The sequence below is a fragment of the Cyprinodon tularosa genome, unplaced genomic scaffold, assembly GCF_016077235.1.
Source record: "Cyprinodon tularosa strain WSP-4 unplaced genomic scaffold, ASM1607723v1 ctg154, whole genome shotgun sequence".
Lineage (NCBI taxonomy): Eukaryota > Metazoa > Chordata > Actinopteri > Cyprinodontiformes > Cyprinodontidae > Cyprinodon > Cyprinodon tularosa.
In genome coordinates this window covers 1,300,627-1,323,428 of record NW_024038375.1, presented here as the reverse complement: position 1 = coordinate 1,323,428, position 22,802 = coordinate 1,300,627, and the positions used below count along the sequence as shown (strand labels likewise).

The following is a 22,802-nucleotide window of genomic DNA, read 5'->3' as shown; positions in this document are numbered from 1 at the left end:
AACATCTTATTTTATAATTTTCCTACTTTAATAGAAATATTTATTTAGGACAGTTATAGTTTTTTTAATAGTTAGCATACACGGTTTACGTTTGCATTAAGATGCTGTCACCATACTCTTATGTGAGATTGCCTTTCACAGCAGATTGAACAAGAGTAAAACAGATACATAACTACAGTATACAAACATTACTGCTGGAGATCTGCAAGAAAGAAAAGTTACATTAAATTAATAACAACCACAGGAAATGCAGGCTCTTACATAATATCTGCTCAGTATAAGAAGATTTTCTCTGTTATTAAAGATAAACTGAACTAGAAAGAGATGTTGAACTCAGCCTGTGCTGCAGCAAATGAATAGCTTCATGCAGCTCTTATTCTAATCCTGATAAGAGGCTTTCTCGGTGTTGCTTGGCTCTAGCTCGCGGAAGCCAACTCAGATGCATTTCCATGAAAACAATAATGCCTTTCATTCATCTGAACAGTAAAGTGGTCAGCCATTCAAATAGATGAAAAATATTTTTCCTTTCTCTGAAATCTAAACAATGATGAACTTCTGAGAATTAAAGTGGCATTGATGAGATGAGAACAAATCTCTGTTGTTTTTCCTATCCTTATAAAAAAGGAACATATCAGCCTGTAGATATAATAATATGAATAAATCCCACATCCTATATATAAACTATTAAATAGTTAAAAATTGCTGCTGGTCCTTTTTAATAACAAAATGATCTAAATCTTTTTATATTCACATACATTCATTTAAAAGAATTAAATAAGATGATTTACTTACAGTCATTTGCACTCTAATAACCTGCAACAAATTCACATTCGGAACGTTACAATCACATGTGTTTTATAATAGCTTTATGTCACACATGAACAGAAATTTATGTATATTCAAGAAGCAGGAGTAGAAAAACACACTATTTTCAATTTCTTAAAGAATTTTTTTATTTTTTCCTTCAAATTTCTGGTATCCATTAGAAGTAAGCTCTAACTAAGTCAACAAATTAGAACTACCTTAGTAAAATTGCCGTATTTTTTGGATACTATTTATCGGTCCACAGTTTGTCACACTGCTGTTTCTCCTACATTATGTTGATTATATGCACTGTTTAGAATGGGCAATGCATATCAAAAAGCATTCCAGAATTAGCCACAAAGGTGATTTTTTTTTAATCTGTTGTCCTTCTCGGTACAATACAAAGTACAATAAATATAAACATTACACAAGTAGGAAATATGTCTCCATTTTTAACCTTCTGTAAATGATGGGAGATTTTCATACTCAAAAGCTCTGATAATTTGCTTTATTATTTAAAAGTTAGGTCATTGCAAACCATGTTACGGTAAATCCACAGGTTTACTTTTACAGCCAAGAATAAAAAATAATAGGATTCAGTGCACGCTTCACAAAAGCGTAGGTAAACATATAAAATTACTTTTAGGACAAACTGATGTGTTGGTCTAAGACCGAGTTCAGTCATATTTGGTAACATTGAGACTTCTTGTATTTTGACTATCTCCGTTTCCCCCCCAGGACTTATGCTGCGTTGATGCAGGATCTGACTCTGCTCCATATTCACAGCATGCTGCCATGGAGAATAATCCCAACCATGTCCATGTATCTCTGCCACTTCTGGGTCCACAAGGCTGCCATCTTCATATGAAGAAAGGGTAGTTCTGTAGGTAGTGCAGCAGAGTCTTTGGGAGGGGCAGTTGGTCGGTGCAGTTTGTGTGTTTGTTGATGGCAAGGCGTGCCAGGTGCTGCAAAGAAGGAAAACCCTTGATGTTGAGCAATGGACGTAGCAGTTTGAGAGGGACTCCGCTGTCTTTAGGTGCATGCTGCATCAGGTCCGGCTTAATTGTTGGCTGGACTGATTCCAGGTCCTGCGGTGTCTGCCTTGAGGTGGTGTAGTGTTGGATGAGGCTTGGAACATTTGGGAAAGCTTGTAGCTTAGGCAGGTGAGGGGATGTGGAGTCTAGCCAGAAGCAGCCCCTGTTGTACTCTATCCGCACACTGGTGGGTCCACAGCGTGTTTTCACTGACAGGGCTAGCATGTACTGAGGGTGGCTGCTGTCCCGAACCAGGAATGTTCCTTCAGACCTGGATTGAAGAACTTCCCGAGCTTGGCTTGCTGACATAGAGCCCCAATACCAACCTGGGGAGAGGATATGAGTTTAGAAATGTAAATCAGCTTTGTTCTTTCAAAACAAGACTAATTGTGTTAATTTACCAACTGATACTAATTCAGTTTTTGTCAGTTTAAGAGAGGCATATGAGGAATAAGCTTACTGCTCAGTTACGATTTACATATGTGTAGGAAATATGTTTAGATTAGGATTCTTCATTGTTTAGATATAATGCTTCTTGCAGGGTTCCATTTAGGAAGACATGTGCAAGAGCCAGTAATGTAATTTTAATTTTACACATAAACATTACAACATTCCTAAAAGATCACTGAAAATATAGCTTTACTTTTAGAAATGTTTTATCTGTCCCAAAAATATCTAAAAGTCGGTCACCTCTAAATGGCAAAAGCAGTGGGTGAAACATATTAGCAATCAAAGAAAACTGTTTACAACATGCACCTACAGATAAATTAGACTCTTGAGATTCAGCTTTAGCTGAAACAGTTACATATTTGTACATATTTGATTTAGGATACCTCTGATTTAAAAAAGGGGAGCATCATGGATTCTAGTTGTGTTTTTTACATTTCTAAAGAGTTTCTTTAATATTCATATGAGACCCAGCTAAGACCTTCTTCCCTATAGTTTCTGCCCATATGGGTCCAATTTAAAAGGCCCACGGACCTCTTTGGCCCGTGGTTCCGACCCAATCTAGACAAACTCTATAAAGGACCCAAATATGTTTTCTGATCTGATGCTTTACCTGAGGTCTGCAGATACTGTAAGTTGGTGGTGATGGAATTGAGGTCCTGAGCAGCGTTCCAGGCTGGAGGCAAAGGCTGTGGGTAGCATGAACTTTGAGGTTCCTCATGATGTAAAATGGATTCTGCCCGGGCAACCATTACGCACTGACAGTGGGTCCCAACTGGAAATACAGAGGGTAGTATCAAGAAATGTGTCTTTCGCCAGTGAGGTATTGTTCTTTTCAATCATCCATGACTATAGCTGTAGCTATAGCTATCCTTAGCACTAAGTGTCATTAATAAATCATGCTGCAACTAACCATATCCTTAACCCAGTTGAGTGTTTTTGATCCCCAGCAGTATTTAGATAAAGTAAGCAACCTTTTTAAGAGCCAGCTAAGACATCTGGATAAAAAAAAATCCTCTTTTTTATTTTTTTCTAGAAAACTTTCTCAAGAACATCAAAAACTTTTTTATCTACTCTTGTAAGAAGTGGTGGAATTAACGTTGCATTATCATTTCAATAAATAAAAGTGCAACTGTGTAGTATGAACATTTTTTGTTTTTGACTAAAGTGTGTATGTAAAAAACACCAAAAACAAGCTATGGCATGATGTTATCCATATGCTCTTATCAAGGGCTCTAATGTCCAATAATTTATTAACTTTTATAATTTTTTAAATTTATTTAAAAGATTCTTCTTTTTAAGGTGAAGAAAAAAAAGTAGCTGCAAAAAATTTATTCACAGGTTGGAATCTATAGTGGAATAAAATCCTAAAGACACCGACTTTAACCTTCATGATCTCACAAATATGTCTTTGGGGTTTTTTCTTAGATCTCCTTTTCTTCCCTTTTGTTTATCGTCTGTAATTGCAGACATTTAGTTTTCTGGTTTATGGATAGCATTCAGAGTATTTATGCCAATGGCCTTATTTTTAAGGGAATAGAAATATAAAACATATCTTATTAGATTAAGGTCTTGGTTATTTCTGAATCGTAGTGTTAGGTAACATGCATTCTTCATTAAAATGCAACATTTTATTTGTATTTGAGATAATTTCCCAGTTTGAACAGCCAATTATTCTCATATTGTAACAATCTATGTGACCCTTAGATGGATGAGAATTCATCGGGATGTTCAAGAACAACCTACAATTTACCAACAATGAAGATATCACAAACTGGAAGATGCAAGAACATCAAAGTCTGTCCACAGTAAAGGAGGTTTAATTGATTTGGAGATCTTTGACAATAAAAGAAGTGAATGCGGCATAATAGACTCAGTCAAGCTTGAATTAAGTGGTTTTAAAGAATCTTCTCATTAATTTAACGTGAGAAATTCCCTAAAAAAAACTGAAGCTCTATCTGAGGTTGTTCTTCAAAGCACTGGATTTTCATGGCATTTATGTCCATTAATGTAAATTTCCGATTGGTCCATAAATATATATATATATATATATATATATATATATATATATATATATATATACTAACATGCTGTTGTTTGCCTCCATCAGATCTCATAGCAACAATATTGAATAGCTTGTAATGTATACAAAACAATATATTTTTGATTTTTTTCCCTCTGGAATCCACATGACAACTTGAAAACAACAATAACAACAATCTAATTAACAGTAACCATAGGACTTACATGAATTACACTCAACCTTCCAGAATTACTGAGACTATATCTGAAACAACCTTACCTGAAATGAGGGAAAAAGGAAAGTATTTCAACCATTAAAAACTGATTTCAGTTACTGAAGGTTTTAGAGCTTCCATAAGTCTGAACAGGAGAGGATCCGTTGTGTGTGTCTACGTTTTACATAAGAGCACAGCTGCAGTGTGAGCTCTGTGAAAAATGCTGCTGCACACAGTCACACAGCAGCTCAGTTCAGCTGAGGGTTCCTGGGAATCTGTTTCCAGGAAAGGTTTAGTGTTTCAGCGCCCGCAGTGACAGAGAGGCTGCAGCCAGCAGGTCCTGATGGTCTGTCAAGCCAACACACACAAACACACTGCTTCCCTTCAAATGTCAACATAAGATGAAGAGATCAATTTGACAAAAAAGGGCAAACATTTTTGTTTGTCACAATTAAATGTTACAATAAATATAATATTTTGAACAGCATTGGACAATTTTCAGAGGTACTCTATAGACATATTTTTGTTTCAATCACATTCTTTTTAATAAATTTTTCTTTTTACCTTGATTTTTGTATGTTATTCATTTTTTGTGTACCAAAATAAAGTATCATTTTGTCTGAGAGTGACTTATAAGAATTAGTTGATGCTGCAAACACACCCACAGAATAACAAAATACAAAGAAAAAAATAATTGTATTTTAATTTTTTTATAAAGGAAATATGCTGAAGGAAATCTTTAAGAATCATCTGTTAAACATATGTATATTTTCGTGTTAAGAAATGCCAATAAAGTTAGTTATACTTTAAATATTAATTTATATAGGACACTTTTAGAACTCTAAAGACAAGATCCATTATAAGTTCAGATCTGGGTCTATATTACATATAAAAAATCTGATAAACAAAAAAATGAACCCTCAGGTCTGTAATGAGGGTGTTTTGATTCATAATCTATTTTTCTTATTATATTAACTGTAAATTATCTGGCCGCAAATAATCAGTAGGTTTACAAGAATTTTGACAAAAACCCTTCTTGATAATTTCATGGTCATTTTTCATTTATTGCTATTATTTCAGGATGTAAAGGTTTATGCTGATTCTACCAGGGCTGTCGTTTGTTTCTGTTAGTTTTAGATCAAAATCTAGGAGTTCTACTTCCTGTAATATTTGTAACTTGATCTGACTGAAGTGTAGTTTCATGCTGTCTTCCAGTTCAGTCAAAACAGAAACACACTATTAATTTTAATTTCTATTACAGACTGTTTTATAACATGGGTATTAAAGCTTGTAGTTCTCTTTTCTAGTAAACTTTAGACATTAGCTGTTAGTGAGGAAAATACTTTGCTGCCTTATCAGATTTCATGATTTCTTCACTGTCATCTTTCAGTTGTTTGTTACTTGAAACGTCTGCATCAGGTGCAGCTTCTTTTTTTTCTTGGAAATTAACTTCTTATCTAAAGTCAGCCTGTTTTCTAAGATTAATCTTAATCTTAACATATTTTGCATGTATTGAGATAATGACCACTTGAAAAGCTGCTGCTCAGCTCTAAGCCTGGATTCCAAGAAGAAATGTTCACATCAGGCCTGGTTCCCGTGAGGTATGAAAGCAGCACAGCACAGGATTCTGGGTAGATCTCCTTCTTGGGAAAAAAACAGGCAACCCCGTGACCCCTGCTGCTGCTCCCTGCATGACTATGGGATTTTACTTACACACATGCAATTAGGAGGAACACAAGGAAAACACAACTAAATACATAAAACGTTTGATTTAATTACAGCGTAAAATAACAAACTTCATTTAAATGTTGCCAAATGTTAATTAGAGGCTACTGAAGCAGTAGATGTCTGTGCCACTTTAGAGTAGATCTACTATATCATAGTGCCAGAAAAGCACTACGAATATAACAAATTCTGAGCTATTTATGTTGGTCTTTATGAGTATTGAACTTTTTTTTTTCTAGCCACACAAAGTAGGCCTCCTTTTTACCTACAAATTGTCTTGTCACAGAAAAGATTGTGGAAGAACTTGTTTATTATAGACCTTTAAAAGTTATATAATCTAGCTTAGTCTTTTTCAAGTTTAAATAGGGTCACATCTGGGCAAGAATTGCACTAATAATAATAATAATCATAATGATATTGATAACAATATAATAATAATAGAACTTTATTGATCTCACACTCTATGATGGACTGGCGTCCTGTCCAGGGTGTCCCCTGCTTCTTGCCCGTAGACAGCTGGAGATAGGCAAAAGCAACCCTCACAACCCCAAATGGGATTAAGCGTGACAGAACTTAGGGGGGTAGTGGGTGATCTCACACTGGAGAAATTTATCTCTAAATTTAACCTATCCCCTTGGGGAGTGGTGGGCTGCCATTGTGCGGCGCCCGGGGAGCAGTGTGGGGTTAAAGGTCTTGCTCAGAGACCCAGAGTTCAGGCTGTGGGGATTAAACCTGGTACCCACAACCTTCTAATAGCACAAGCATACTGCTTTAACCACTAGGCCAACAATCCCCCACTTCTTTTTTTTTTTATAATAATAAAAAAGTGCAATGCACTGGGATAAAATGAGGAGGCCCCTATAAAAGTATTTTTATAAATAAAAAACATTATGGACGACTCTGAATATCCTCTTCACAAAACTGCTGAACAACAACCGACTCTTCAATCAAAGGCTTCTCCAGATTCGATGCAAGACAGCCTGCTTGAGTAGATCCCTTCAATCAGCAGGGTTTTTTTTCAAGCCATGAGAGATTATTTACCCTAGATTTCAGTGAAAGAAACATTAGTTTGAATGATAGTTCTTACAAAATGCATGTATTCATATAATTGCAATCTGTCTGTCTTTTATGTGTCCTTTAATCTTTGTGTCCTCTATTGTGCCCTACAACTGATGTCTTTTTTTCTGGAGTTTATTGGTTGTTCTAGAGGAAAAATCCAGATTCTATTAGACATGACCCACATCAGTACAATTCCATTATTTAAGACTATACACAACTGATAGGTATGTAAAATGAGAGGTATGGTACATGTAAACATTTAAACATGTCTCACCCCACCCCTCATACTCCTGGGTGGGCTGGGTGGCTTCTTCAGATGAAGCTAACCCATTACATAGATTACAGGCATGTCTCGAAGACATAAAAAACTGGATGACTCTTAACTTTCTGCTCCTGAATGCAGACAAAACAGAAGTTATAGTCTTTGGACCAGAGTCTTTGAAAAATCACTTCATTTGGATGGGATTAAACTGATTTCAGATAAAGTAAATAATCTTGTAGTTGTTTTTGATCAGGACCTGTCCTTTAAATCCCATATCAAAGGGGTTTATAGAATTTCCTTCTTTCATCTGCGGAATATTGCAAAAAATTAGAAATATCCTGTCCAGGGGTGATGCTGAGAAACTAGCCCATGCATTTGTTACTTCAAGGCTGGACTATTGTAATTCTTTACTTTTAGGAAGTCCACAAACTGTAGTTAAAAGCCTTCAGCTGATCCAAAATGCTGCAGCCAGAGTTCTGATGAAAATTAAAAAGAGAGATCACATCTCTCCTATCCTGGCTTCTCTTCATTGGCTTCCTGTTAAATCCAGAATAGAATAAAAAAAATCCTCCTTCTCACATTTAAAGCCTTAAATGGCCAAGCTCCATCTTCTATCAGAGATCTGATTGTTCCTTATGTTCCTAACAGAGCACTTCGCTCTCAATCTGCAGGTTTACTAGTGGTTCCTAGAATTTCTAAAAGTAGAATGGGAGGCAGATCTTTTAGTTATCAGGCTCCTCTCCTGTGGAAAAGACCAAAACTCTAGGTATCTGTTGGAGACACATTTCCAGTGTAGGGGTTACTGTCCCTTAGTGCTCTGATGACTGCGAGCACTACAGTTGCTTTCACCCTCCAGGCTCTCTCTAGTTCTTCCCTGAGCCCTCGGTATTTCTCTAGTTTCTCATGTTCTTTTTATCATTCGGGATGGCCACATCGATGACTCAGCCATCCTCTGCTGCTTATCAATGATCACAATGTGTGGTTGGTTAACCACAACTATTTTGTCTGTATGTATCTGGCAATCCCACAGGACCTTAGCTCTGTCATTCTCCACCACCTCCCATTGTTTTCTAATATTTAAGGTTATGTTTATTTAGCTTGGTTAAACATTCAAAAAATTGCCATTTACATCTAATAAATCTTTCTTTAACAGAAACTACCCCCATAGACACTAATCTCTAATCAAAATTCACTTTTTGTTGCAAATTATCCCCTGGATTATCAATAAATCAGAATCTTGTGGAGAAGATTTATTGAGTGAATATCAATTTAAAGAACAAAAACTATGTTTGTGAATTGTTGATGATTTACAGGGAATCTTATGTTTATCATAATCAAACAGCAAGTTACAGGAGCTCCATCATCCCCATGTTTCCACTTTATTACTGAAAACTTCACATCCTTCCCTTACTGTCATGCTCATTGTGCTAACTGGTGAATCATCTTCCAATTTTGCCAGTTTATTAAAAGTTTTATTGTTTTCAAAAACAGGCCTACACATTTGTTATTATCCCTTTTGTATTTTTAGTAATATAGCCTTGATTTTAGACTATTAGAAATGAACTAAGATGGCTAAATTAATACAGAGTAATTTAATGTCCCGACCATATCATGAAAACATTATACATTATATTATCATTACTACTTTAACTACTATAGCACTTCCTGGCTCAGTAGAGTAATACACTTTGCATTCTTATGTCATACGAAGTTTATTTGTCATTGTACATGGTTGCCAGCAATACAATGACCTTGCTTTTGTTCCCGACTGAAAAAAATAATAGATGCTTCTCCTGTCTTTTTACCCTTTTAAGGAAAGGCTAAGAAAAATGTGCTTCTGTGTTCCAGCATTTCTAATCCCCAAGTAAACAGTACCTAAAAGTTCCTACACACCTAGATAATCTTGAAAACTCAAGTAAAAAAACAGCTTTATAACATTAGGTTGTGAGAGGTTAGTTATTTCCATGTTTCCTACATTGAATTGATGTCCCCAAATGAAAAAAAAAAAGTTCGGAAAAGTGTGAGAGTATACTACCAAAATAAAGGATTAATTTGTTTTAAGGCTTCTTACATTTGTCTAACTGGAATACCAAAAGGTGTTAAGAGTGCTGCCCATCACAACAGGTATATTTCCACAATAAAAAACGCTGACTGTAAAATTAGGCCAAACGCCTGTTAGCTGTGCACTGAGCAGTGACGCTCAGCTCTCAGTGTTTGGTGTGGATCTGTGAAAACTTTGGCTGCATGACATCCCTTTTTGTGGACAGCCTCACTGTCGGACAACAGAAGCTTTAGAGGAGAGTGGAAAAGTTGCCCAAAATAAATCAGCCTTTAGACACATCTTTATAGTGACTTATTAGTTTTACCTTTAGGACAGATCTACACCTTACTTAATTTTACTTTCAAAAATTATCTTTGAATAGCAATATAGAACAAGTGACAAAAAACTTAACATGGAAATAACAGGCAATCAGTATTCAATATTTCTAAAATTGCTTGCAGATATTTTTTGGGTGTGATGTCTAATTCTCCCCCCCGTTCTCTCCCCTCTCCTTGATGAGGCGTTTGCTGCCCCTCTTCCCTCCTGGTCCATGGGGCTTAGCGAAAGCCTGCTTTAAGGTGTGCTCTATGGGATGAACCTCCTCATAGAGAAAGTCTTCTGTCAGCCCATCGCCGCTGTCTATCTCCATCTAAACACACAAAACAGAGAATAATTAACTAACTCAGTGGTGGTCATTACTGAAGATAAATCTGCTGATTTGATATGACCTTTACCTTCTTGGTGACTTCCAAGTGATAGTCTCTCTCCACCTCCTCCAGTAACCTATTCTTACAGCTAGAGTACAGCATCCGCTCCTTGATGCTGCAGGTGTAGCCAGGCATCGAGTATATAAAGACTGGGAGAGACATGAAACTAATCAGAGGGCATTTAAAGACTGAGCTATGCCAGGAAGAGCTAGGTTAGAGGCACTGCAGTTTAGGCTCAACTAAACGGCCAATAAGAACTCGGAAAAAATGCTTCAGATAGAACAACAAATCTCCTAACCAAGTTTTGTGTGAAGAACGTCAAACCAAACCTCACAAATTTCAAGTAAAAAAAAAAATTATAATTTGCCAAATATGGCTTTTTATTTTTTGATTTACTGATAAATATCAAAATGTGTTTAAATCTGGTGCATTTAGCCAATATATGATGAATTTATGCAACTGAAAGATTCAGAACAGATTCCTGTCTAAGTGTATTTGGGTTTCACTGAATATAATTGCAATTGCTTTGATTTCACAGTTTTGCTACATGTAAACCTGTATCAAATTTAATAAATGGGAGTTAGTCTTATTCTCCTTAGGTATGAGTGTGTGCGTGAATGGTTGTATGTCCTGTTTGTCTCTGTGTTGCCCTGCGATGGACTGGCGACCTGTCCAGGGTGTACCCCGCCTCTCGCCCATTGACTGCTGGAGATAGGTACCAGCACCCCTCGCGACGCCAATTGGGAGAAGCGTGTCAGATAATGGATGGATGGATGGGAGTTAGTCTTTAAAATTTTTCGAGACATTTGACATTATTCAGAACATCCAATTTTGACGTTTGAACAACAAGTTTAGTAACCACTGGTATGGTGGTGAGGGAACAATGTGGTGTTTTATGAATAGATGCAAAAGTCTGAGAAAATTACTGATCTAAAGATATCATATAGAAAGTAGGAACATTTGTCAAATGTATTTACTTCAGTGAGGAAAATAAGTATTTGAATGCCCTGCTATTTTGCAAGTTCTCCTACTTAGAAATCATGGAGGGGTCTGAAATTTTCATCGTAGGTGCATGTCCAATGTGAGAGACAGTCTTAAAAACAAAATCCAGAAATCAAAGGGAGATCTTTAAGCCACATGGTAAAAAATGCATCAGAAAAGATCTCCTATTGCACATGTAAGACAGGCCATGACATGTGCTGGTTTAAGCAGGGGAATCTTCCATTCCAGGCATGATTTCAAATCATGACATCTTAGTGTATTACCCACAGTAACCTTGGAAACAATGGTCCCAGCTCTTTTCAGGTCATAACCAGCTCCTTCCGTGTAGATCTGGGGAGATTCTCCCCTTTCTTAGGATTATTGAGGCCTCATGAGGTGAGATCTTGCATTGAGCTCCAGTCCGAGGGAGATTGACAGTGATTCCGTTTTCTAATGAATTCGCTAACAGTGGAGCTTTTTTCACCAAGCTGTTTGGCAATTTCTCCGTAGCCCTGTCTAGCTTTGTGGAGGTGTACAATTTAGTCTTTAGTCACTTTGGACAGCTCTTTGGTCTTGGTCATGTTAGTAGTTGGATTCTTACTCATTGTATTGGGTGGACAGATGTTTTTATGCAGCTAACGACCTCAAACAGGTGCATCTACACTCACCGGCCACTTTATTAGGTACCCCATGCTAGTAACGGGTTGGACCCCCTTTTGCCTTCAGAACTGCCTCAATTCTTCGTGGCATAGATTCAACAAGGTGCTGGAAGCATTCCTCAGGGAGTTTGGTCCATATTGACATGATGGCATCACACAGTTGCCGCAGATTTGTCGGCTGCACATCCATGATGCGAATCTCCCGTTCCACCACATCCCAAAGATGCTCTTTTGGATTGAGATCTGGTGACTGTGGAGGCCATTTGAGTACAGTGAATTCATTGTCATGTTCAAGAAACCAGTCTGAGATGATTCCAGCTTTATGACATGGCGCATTATCCTGCTGAAAGTAGCCATCAGAAGTTGGGTACATTGTGGTCATAAAGGGATGGACATGGTCAGCAACAATACTCAGGTAGGCTGTGGCGTTGCAAAGATGCTCAATTGGTACCAAGGGGCCCAAAGAGTGCCAAGAAAATATTCCCCACACCATGACACCACCACCACCAGCCTGAACCGTTGATACAAGGCAGGATGGATCCATGCTTTCATGTTGTAGACGCCAAATTCTGACCCTACCATCCGAATGTCGCAGCAGAAATCGAGACTCATCAGACCAGGCAACGTTTTTCCAATCTTCTATTGTCCAATTTTGATGAGCTTGTGCAAATTGTAGCCTCGGTTACCTGTTCTTAGCTGAAAGGAGTGGCACCCGGTGTGGTCTTCTGCTGCTGTAGCCCATCTGCCTCAAAGTTCGACAGACTGTGCGTTCAGAGAGGCTCTTCTGCCCACCTTGGTTGTAACGGGTGGTTATTTGAGTCACTGTTGCCCTTCTATCAGCTCGAACCAGTCTGGCCATTCTCCTCTGACCTCTGGCATCAACAAGGCATTTCCGCCCACAGAACTGACGCTCACTGGATGTTTTTTCTTTTTCGGACCATTCTCTGTAAACCCTAGAGATGGTTGTGCGTGAAAACCCCAGTAGATCAGCAGTTTCTGAAATACTCAGACCAGCCCTTCTGGCACCAACAATCATGCCACGTTCAAAGTCACTCAAATCACCTTTCTTCCCCATACTGATGCTCGGTTTGAACTGCAGGAGATTGTCTTGACCATGTCTACATGCCTAAATGCACTGAGTTGCCGCCATGTGATTGGCTGCTTAGAAATTAAGTGTTAACGAGCAGTTGGACAGGTGTACCTAATAAAGTGGCCAGTGAGTGCACTTCAGGATCATAAATGGAGTGGAGGTGGACATTTTGAAGGCAGGTCTTTCAGGGTCAGAATGTTGGAATTTTGACAGCTTTTCAAATACTTTATGATTATTTTACCTTACAATTATGTCTCTCACAGTGGACATGCACCTATGCTGACAATTCCAGACCCCTCCACGATTTCTAAGATGAAGAACTTGCAAAATAGCAGAGTGTTCAAATTCGTATTTTACTCACTGTATATGAGTCTTCACTGATAGCCATAAATAAAATTATGGTTGTTGTGACCGATTGGCCTTGCTTGTAAGTCTATGGGACCTTTTTCCAAGATGATAGGAAGCTTAAACATAAATCGAAAAACACACAAAACACGATACCTGTATCTAAAGCACTGTAAATATTTGAAATTTAGCAAGACAGCCAACTTAGAGCTCCTTGAGGTTTTTCTCTTAGGAAATCCTCCACACATCTTAGTTATTGCTCAGCTAAATGCAATGAGTTATAAGCCGCACCCCTTAGACCTAACATTCTCAGCAGCATGTTGTTAAAGCACAGAAGCCCTATGTTCTTGACGGACCAACTTATATGGTGTAAAAGGTCAAAGTTGTGCCATCATGGGGGATTTGTGGTTTTGTTTTTGTTGTAAAAGTATAAGTTAAGGCAGCTAAATACAATGGCTGATTTCAGAATAAAAATGCACCTTACTGTGAGGAAAATGGAGGGTGACAATTAACTCAGGGTCTTTAGAATCTGCTAAAGACCTTTAAGATGTCTTTGTAAATTGCAGGGTTTCTTCTGGGGCATTTTTTATTATCAATTTCTCTATCAATTTTGAGACTTTTACAATTGGATTTGGCTTGCTCAATGAGAATTTAGAGTAGGAACTGCCTCATGGCCAGAACAAGGCATCATCCTGACAGTAGCTATGTGCAAAGTTGATGTGATCTTCTAGTGCTGCATAGAGCTGTGGCCTAGGCATCATTATAGGAAGCTGTTGAAACACCTCAAATGCATAGGTGAAGCGCAGGACAGCGTTTTATAACTGCAAAAATGTATTTGATGAGAACAGGGAAGAAAGCAGTATTGTACAGTGAAAGCTTTCCAACAATTCTGCAGTCCGTTCAAGTTAAGGCAAGATGCAAAATGTTTAAAGTCATCATTGTTAGTTTAACCTCTCGCAATTTAATAAACTACCAGAACACTTCTCAGTCACACATCTCCTAAAGTGGCTATGATTACCTGGTTTAAACCATAGCTCCTCCAAACTGCATCTTAAACTTGGGTCTGAAACCGTTTTTTGAAGTTGACTCATAAGCTTGAGCTGCTCTCAGTGCTAAAGGCTGCAGCAGGAAATGAACACACCCAAGAGCCTCGGCACAGCTGGCAGGAACATCCGAGGTGAGTAATAACACTCAGTGGGTGCGTCAGGGGAGGAAACACTTTGCCATTAAGCAGTCATCTCATTCATAGCCAGAGTGTGTAACAGAACTGATTAGTAAAGCTTTGAACATGTGGCTGGCATATCGTCTGGATGTGAAGCTTTTGGGAAACACTAGAAATGACATTCTCAGAAAGGCTGTGGTTGATGCGATACTCAGCAATTCAGTCACAAAGATTTGGCAGCCATTAGGAGAAGCGCTGACACATAAGCTACTTTCACACTGTATGTCTTAATGCTCAATTACGTTTTTTTTGTAAGATCTGATTTTTTTGTGTAGCTGTTCACATGACCTCCTCAAACTGTGTTCCAGAATGTGCAAGAAAACAATAATAAGAACAGAAATTAGAAGTCAGTGTCTATAAATGGATTTAAAGCTGTTTAAACAGTGCAAGTAGCAGGATGATACAGCAGACAATGCTGAAAACTAGACAGACGAGAAAGAGTGCTAAAATATTAATTTTGCTTTTAGAGGAGCAGTGGCAGCAACTTCTTAGAGGAGAAACATGTGGGTGCAGCGTCATAGTCAAATGACCTGTTGCTTTAAGACCTCTTGGGTTTCTTTTGGATTGTTGAATCCACCCAAGTACTTATTAACTCCATAATTTTCAGTCAAATACTTATTAACTCTGCTGTACATCTCTTTCTTCGCTGTCCTCCATGTTTGCTGCAATTGTTTATGGTTCTGCGCTGTCTTTACAGAGTGACATCATCATCTTTGTTAAGAAAGAAAAAACAACCTTAAACAGAGGGGGTGGACTCAGATTTCAATTTTCGAAAAACCTACAATTCAGCGATTGAGTTGATTCCTTCCGCTATCATCGTAACCCCCACCTGATTACAGGGGACCAGAGCACTTCGCCTCTTCAGCCAGGCCAAATATTTCCTGTAAGGACCGCCCCTTTTAGAGACATAGACAGGTTTCGTGTATTACAGGCTATCAAAGACACAAAACGACTCCCATTCCTAAGGGGCGGACCCGCTCGTCAGGTTAGTTTGGCATGTTTCTAAGCTAAAAAAAGGCTTTGTTTTGATCCACTCTATAAAGCCTTGAACGCTGACGGTTTGAATTAAAAAAGCTCCCTGGATGGGAAGTGAAACATCTTCAAACTGGGAAAAAAGTCCAGTGTTTGTTTTTTAACAGAGATTTGGTTTAAAATAAATAAATAACATGTCTCTTCTAACTTGAAGTAATATCATGCGTTCCAACCAGAGTCCCAACTTAAAATATGATTCAAAACCAGTGAAGGCAGCTTAGAGGGATGGCTAGGAAAGCTAACCCCAGACTTGAAGCTCACCACCAAAGATAAATTATCCAAAAGGCCAGTGGAAATAAATAAAAACAAAACCATGATTGTGGTAAAATTGTGACGCCTCTGTCTTTGTTTATCTGTTATTTTTGTTTATATTTGTTTATCTGCATATTTCCCAAGCACAGCAGACTGCATACTGACCCAGCGCCTCCTGAATCTGGCCTTGATGGGAATGCTTGAAGATGAAGAAGTGATATCGAGGAGAATCTGTAGGAATCCTGAAGGGAAGCTCGTGGGTTTCTGTGGGTTTGGTGTGAACCAACTCAATCGTCTCTTTTTCCACATCCAGCTTCTGGAGCACAACACAGACAAGCAAACTCTGAGAGAATTAATCATGTACCAGCATTACAACATATAACTAAAATTAAAATTACCATTTGAACCAAGACTACCCACTGATTACATAATGGCTTTTGTCTTTTTAGGCTCACCAGCTGAATGTAGTTGATTCGTTTCTGCTTTAGTTGCTGCAGAGCTCGTTTGGCATCTTCTTGTAAAGGGAAGGCAAGACCCTGAAGAGTCTGAGTCCTCCTGTCTAAACCAAACTCCATTGTGACCTGGACAAAGCCGTCAGACCAGCATAAAATCAGCTCCTTTGTTGGATTATGTAAAATGAGTAAATAAGAAGAGATGTGTCTGGACAGACCCTTGCTCGTGCCGTTGGGGTTCCGATTCTTCTCCGTTCATCCTGCAAACAAAAGGGCGTTCATATTCCTGCATTTTAATGGATTGAAATACACACATAAATATGTATAAAAAGGATCAGCTTACCAAGACCACTTTATCCTGTAGCAAAAAATAGAAAACATAAAGTGCAAAAAAAAAAAAAAGAGAACAAACAATGAAGACATAATTTGCATATGCAGCAACTTATAAAGTCATAGATGAACCTTTAATTTTCTTTTTCTAGATTTTCTGACTTTTTTTACAGACTTATTTACACTTTGATGGGATTTAAAGCAAAAAGATCAACACAAAGTAATCAAGTGGAACAGGCGGCGCATGAGCTTCAAACATTTAAACAATGCATTAAAAAAGGAAGGTGTTGAATATTTTTGTGTTTAGCTGTTTAGCTAAACAAGGTTTTTTTTACTTCTACAATTTCTGTTCACCGCATTTATAGAGAGAGCTCTTTTGGACCATGATTGGCAAATTGGCAGATCATAAAAACTACTTTTTATTCTCTTTAGAAAAATACTTCATATAATTTAGAATAATTTGAGAGTCTTACCACAGATTTTCATTTCAATTTAGGTTTGGACCATTCTAACACACATACATTGGATTCTATGTTCCCATTATCTAACCCATCGTAAGCTCCCCAGTAAATGATTGCTGAAACCCTCCCCATAGCATGACGCAGCCATCGACATGTTTAATGTTTAATTATGATGTTTGTTCACTAATGTTTTCTATCTTTTCAAACCTCGATTAAGCATTATAGATATTCAGATATTCAGTTATATTATAGATATTCATCTATATTCATCTTATTCTTGATTTTCATTTTCTTATGATATTCATACTGATCTTTGAAATTTATTTGGATTTGAAGAAAACCCGGCTAAATACAATTCAATACCTTATTTTCAAATATTTAACTATAAAATTACATGAAACATACATTTTTTTCCTTCCAATTTAAAACGATGTATCCTATTATATTGTGTTGAACTACTAAATAACATATAAATAGGAAATATAAAGGTTTGTGCAAGTATACCGGTACATGGATACTTTTGCAAGGCCCTGTAACATCTTAAAATAACTTTGATTTCATGAGTACCTCAGTGACTTTTATTCGTTGGAGCTCTTGTTCGGCTGCTGTAAGAGGAGCTGGAGAGGAACAGGAGGCTCTGTGGCGTATATATCCCTGAAAGCACAGATCATCCTGCAGGAATACAGAAATATAAATGACAATGATTAACCGGGAGGTGACTGGTTGATCTCTCAGTATACATTAGAGGGGCCTTTATACACCTCGACTGTGCCGAACATTTCATCTTTGATGTGACCTCCTCCAAACTCTTTCTTCAATGTGGCACGGGTTGCAGCGTACATCATCTTCTGCCGCACCTAGAGGACACACAGCAGCTGTAGTATTTAGGATCCGGATGTTCTATATGTTTTTCTTAGACTAAATAAATCAGATTCATATACCCATTATATAGTAGGTGAAGATGGTAATAAGATCCTGTAATTTAAACTTGTAAGTGACGACCATTGCTTATTTTGGTTGTGTTTTTAAAGCACTGTTAACTCCCTTACATTTAGCTTTTTAAACAAAGCTTTTTTTGTATTATTTTATCTTGCTTTTGGGAGTTTTTACTGTTGACTTTATTAATTTTTAAAAAACTTTTATTCAGCTCATCTAAAAGCGACAAAATTAGAAAAATTGGTAAGTAGAGGGCAGTTGATGGATGATATGGAGGATATGAATAAATAATTATTTTAGAATATGTTTTGGTATTTAAAAAAAGATTTAAAACAACAGTTTTAAACAGATTCAATGAATCAAAATATTCTCTTTGGCTATACACGTGTTTCTGAAAAGCAAATCTGTTCGGATAAAAACTGCACAGTGATACTTCCAAGTACTCGAACTATGGAACATAAAGACAGCATTAAATATGAAACCAACAAACCCGACCACAGAGTCATCAGATGGTTTTATCACAGGATGCTAAGTTCTTATCACTGGGAGTTTTTGCGGAAATTGACTAAAAACGTTGCCCATTGATGTTATTGTCCAACACTGTGTGGTAGATAATTGTGAAGAGGAAGGGAAAAAAAATAATGATTTTTTTTTTTTATTAATAACTAAACATCTAGAAAGTGCGGCACTTATTTAAGCTCGTGTTTTTTTTTTTATTGTAACCCTTAAAAAAGTCCTTATCATCTCAGCCACAAAACTCACAAAATGAGTAAACAGAGTCAATCTGTGTGTAGTTAAATCAGTTTTGGCTACATGGGGGAACTCAGTTCCTTAGGACAAATAATCTGCAAATTCAACAATTGAGTAAAAATACTGAATTGCAGGAAGCTGTGCAGGAGGCTGAAACTGATCTAGTTACTTAATTAAAAAAATATCTAAAACATCATATCCGTAGTGAAAAAGTGATGGCATTATGATGCTATCACTTGTGCTCTGGGAAGGCAGCAAGTACGCAGTTCGATTTCCACAGCCTGCATTCTGGGTCCCTGAGCAAAACTCTTAACCCCATACTTATCCACGCGCTCTGTACAATGGCAGCCCACTGCTTCCCAAGGGGATGGGTTAAATGCAAAGAGTTAATTTCATTGCTTTGTCCTTGTGATGTAATGATAATAAAGTTGACTTCTATTCTATTCATAGTCCATGGGGGTTCCTATCCCATTAGGATGACTCTAAAAGTACAGCCTAAGCTGTAATGCTGGGGTTAAAAATTGAAGCATATTCTATAGAAGTTCAGATCTAGATTTTATTCTTAATATTTGGTAAGACTTAAACAATGAATTGAAATTTAACAAAGGTAGATGTGATGAATTTCCTAGATGTCTTGAGCCTCAAAGTTTATGAAGACATACCCAAAAAGACCAAGAAGAACACCGCTTCATTCTTTAAATCTATGAGTCTTTTTATGCTTGCATGAATCATAGAGTTAAGAGGCTTAAAAAACAACAAGCAAAAACATACTGAACTAAAAACATTAAAATACCACTTTAAGTAACTACAAGAAAATCTGCCGCATCTTAAGCTAAATACAGTATAAAGAAGTTAATAAAAATAAAAAAGTTGTGAAAATGTTTTTCCCCCTCTTCTGTTAAATTTGAAACACTGCAACAGAAATATAGAACTGAGGCTAATTTCCAAACATACTGGTGATTGGTCAGGCGACCATGCAATGAATATCCACTCGTGTCCCTGTGCATTCTGGGAATCCAGACGGTAAAGGATGTAACAGGGCTCCTGAGGCTTTAGAAGAGGAAGCAGAAACTGATCAAAGTCCTTGTCCCAGCTCTGGGCAGGCTCTCTGTATGAATCTAACACCAACTCCTCTGCAGAAGAAGAGAAAGAAATTCAGGAAACATTAGGTCCTAGCTTCAATAATGGGCTTTTTAATAGTAGAAGTTGTTACCATTGCTGATTATGATCTTCATTATTCTGATGTAACCTCTTCTTGCTCGAGCCAGGAACTGTTTAAGCTCGGGTGTTGCTGCAGCAATCAGATATAAGCATAAAAAAACAAGCAAGCATAAGCAAACAAAGACAAGCAAAGCAGAGTTTGGTAAGTAAGAAGCTGTGACTCCACTGAAGAGTGAAAATTTGATCCACAGCCAGGAAATCATTTTGTCATCTAAACGGACTTACACTCTGACCAGCCACTGACAGACTAGTTTCTAGAATAAACCAGTTCTGTTCTGTTAAAAAAGAATTCTCATATAGAAAATCTTGGTCTGCTTTAGTGTCTCTTCTTGTCTCACCATGGTTACCAAACCCTGCCATCTCATAAATGATGTACGATCAGGTGAGAAAAAGGAACACTTCCGTCAACCCTCCGATTAATAAACTCCATTACCTGCATACATAAACCGCTGCAGAATGAAGGAAATTTCCTGATCTCATCATCAAAACATTACAGACATTTAGAATAGGTACATGCATGGATATTTGTCTCTTTATCCTGGCAAAGTTTATCATGTTTTTAGATAACATTTGCAGACTTCATCTTCAGACGTCCTAAACACGATCCCACAAAACCACACTCTACTTATTCAGATTAGATATAATGAAAGTTTTCATTTAAAGACACACTTACCATTAATTCCAGTTTGGTGGGACATCTTTTGACAGTCAGTGTTCACAGTTTGCTGTACCTATCATGCAACAGAGACCCCTTCCAGGTCTTCAGAGTTCTCTCTCTGCAGGTGAGTGGCCTCTCCTCCGATGGCAGACAGATGCAGCCACACGTACAAGTGACATAAACGCCTGGAGGATGACTCGGGAGCTCCCTAACGTCTGAAACACAATCTACGGAAGTGCGGCCAATGAGTAATAACGTGCCTGTCAGTGGATATGCCTCCCCAATGAGTGATCTGAAACGCTTCACGTATCGATGGCAGCAGCGTTAATGGTCTCGGTGGGGGAGTCCTAAGTGGGTCGCTCCCCGTCTTGTCTTGGGTCAGTGTGGAGAACCGAAGATGTTCTCACCAGAGGTCAAAACACTGTTTCCAGAAGCTGCTTCTGTGTTGCGTGTAATGACATTTTAACACTCCTTCACAAGGGATGGACAATCAGGCAGACGAAACAGCATGATCTCAAATTCCAGCGACCTGGTCAAAGAAATGTGACACCGGGCTAGAATCTGATCGCTACATTTGAACATAGTTCCCCCATCCTACATACCTGCAGTCAGTACACCTTGTGCCTATTACCAGGAAAAAAAGGGAATGAAGAGTTAAGACTAGGACGGGTTCAGATACCCTAAAAACCCTCAACTGCAGTGAAAAATGTACATGCATTTCAATATTCCGCCTGAAGGAAAATTGCTTCCAGCCTCTTTAACTTGAAGTTTTAAGATTCTGACCAAGCTGGCAATTTGATCATCTGGAAATTAAAACGGTGCAGCATGTTTTAACTATTGAGGTTCTGAGATTCTCAGTCCAGGCTGAATAATCTGCCAACAGGACAACTATTGCTGGGAGTTCTAAAACACAAAATGGTAAAGTGGTAAATCCAAATCTAATGTTCTGGCCCACATTCATAATGACATGGGGCAGATAAACAGAAGCCTGAACAAGCAATACTAACTTGACAGAGTTCATGTGAAAATATGATACAGATACAAAAAAAAAAAACCTGCAAGAAAAAAACATTGGATCCTACAAATTAATTGATATTCAAACGGAGGTTCACCCTCCAGTAGGACAAGGACCCAAAACGTAAAGCTAGCGCTATAAAAGGATGATTCAGATCTAAGCATATTTGAGAAAGTATTTTTTGGACCTAAATCTACCTGTTACTCTTTAGCATGAGCTGTTGGTAGTAGAAAATAATTCAATTAAATTCAATTTAGTCTAATTTTATCACGACAATTCAATAGACACGTCATCTCAAGGCACTGTTGTGCCATATGCCATGATCATGGTTTTTGGACATTGGTAACCAGTGTTCATATTTCCTCTTGACATGATGACCAGAGAAGAGACTCATAAGCAGCTGTAAGACCTCTGTAACCCCCCCCTTTTCAGCCAACTGCCTCCACAGGAACTCCCACAGAGGTATGACTGGCCACCCTCCCTCTGTGTTGAGGACAGTAAAGACCACAACACACAGGATTTTACTCTCTTTCCCATGAAGCTGCCTGAGGGTCCAAATCGGAGGGGCTCCACCAAAATGGAGATCCAGGCAAAAAGCCCAGATCTCCAGAATGACCAATGATAAGGGGAGGTTCGAGTTTTCAGAACCAAACTGCTAGAAAACAGACTTTTTGCAACACATTTCTCTTGAGTTTTAGAACTTACAGAGCCATACTGGATGAGGAGGCCTCCTAAGGATCCCTTGGTGTTATCCACATGGATAAAGAAAACCCCTGGTTGCTGTTAGACTGCCTGAAAACCTGCTGCTGAAAGAAACTCAAGCCTTCCAATGGACATGGACAAAAGGTTTGCAGGTCTGGCACAATTAGGGACAGAACAAAAAATATGTCTTTTGATGATTTTTATCATTTGACATGTTTACTGATTAGTAAAGACAAAGCTAACAGGATGGACTGCATGCTATGCTATGGTAACATTTGTTGAGCTGTTGTTTGTCTTGAAAACATTGAAATTTCTCTAAATTTGTGAAAAGCTAATTTGATCACATTCCAAATTCTTTGAGATAAACTTTGGTTTTAAAA

General features: G+C 37.9%; 2 protein-coding genes across 2 annotated transcripts; both read right to left on the bottom strand.

Annotated features, from left to right (window-relative positions):
• Positions 1-123: 123 nt before the first annotated feature.
• LOC119780030 (cytokine-inducible SH2-containing protein-like) lies at positions 124-4,801 on the bottom strand. The gene is made up of 3 exons (XM_038279907.1): positions 4,588-4,801; positions 2,899-3,060; positions 124-2,164 (listed from the first exon to the last, which is right to left on the bottom strand). The coding sequence occupies exons 2-3, from the start codon at positions 3,035-3,037 to the stop codon at positions 1,665-1,667; spliced, it is 639 nt and encodes a 212-aa protein (XP_038135835.1). The 5' UTR covers positions 3,038-3,060; positions 4,588-4,801; the 3' UTR covers positions 124-1,664.
• A 5,093-nt stretch (positions 4,802-9,894) lies between these two features.
• LOC119780026 (twinfilin-2-like) lies at positions 9,895-21,158 on the bottom strand. The gene is made up of 11 exons (XM_038279904.1): positions 20,721-21,158; positions 20,040-20,117; positions 19,781-19,959; positions 17,902-17,997; positions 17,708-17,812; positions 16,693-16,707; positions 16,568-16,609; positions 16,353-16,478; positions 16,063-16,213; positions 10,344-10,465; positions 9,895-10,258 (listed from the first exon to the last, which is right to left on the bottom strand). The coding sequence occupies exons 1-11, from the start codon at positions 20,743-20,745 to the stop codon at positions 10,091-10,093; spliced, it is 1,107 nt and encodes a 368-aa protein (XP_038135832.1). The 5' UTR covers positions 20,746-21,158; the 3' UTR covers positions 9,895-10,090.
• Positions 21,159-22,802: the final 1,644 nt, after the last annotated feature.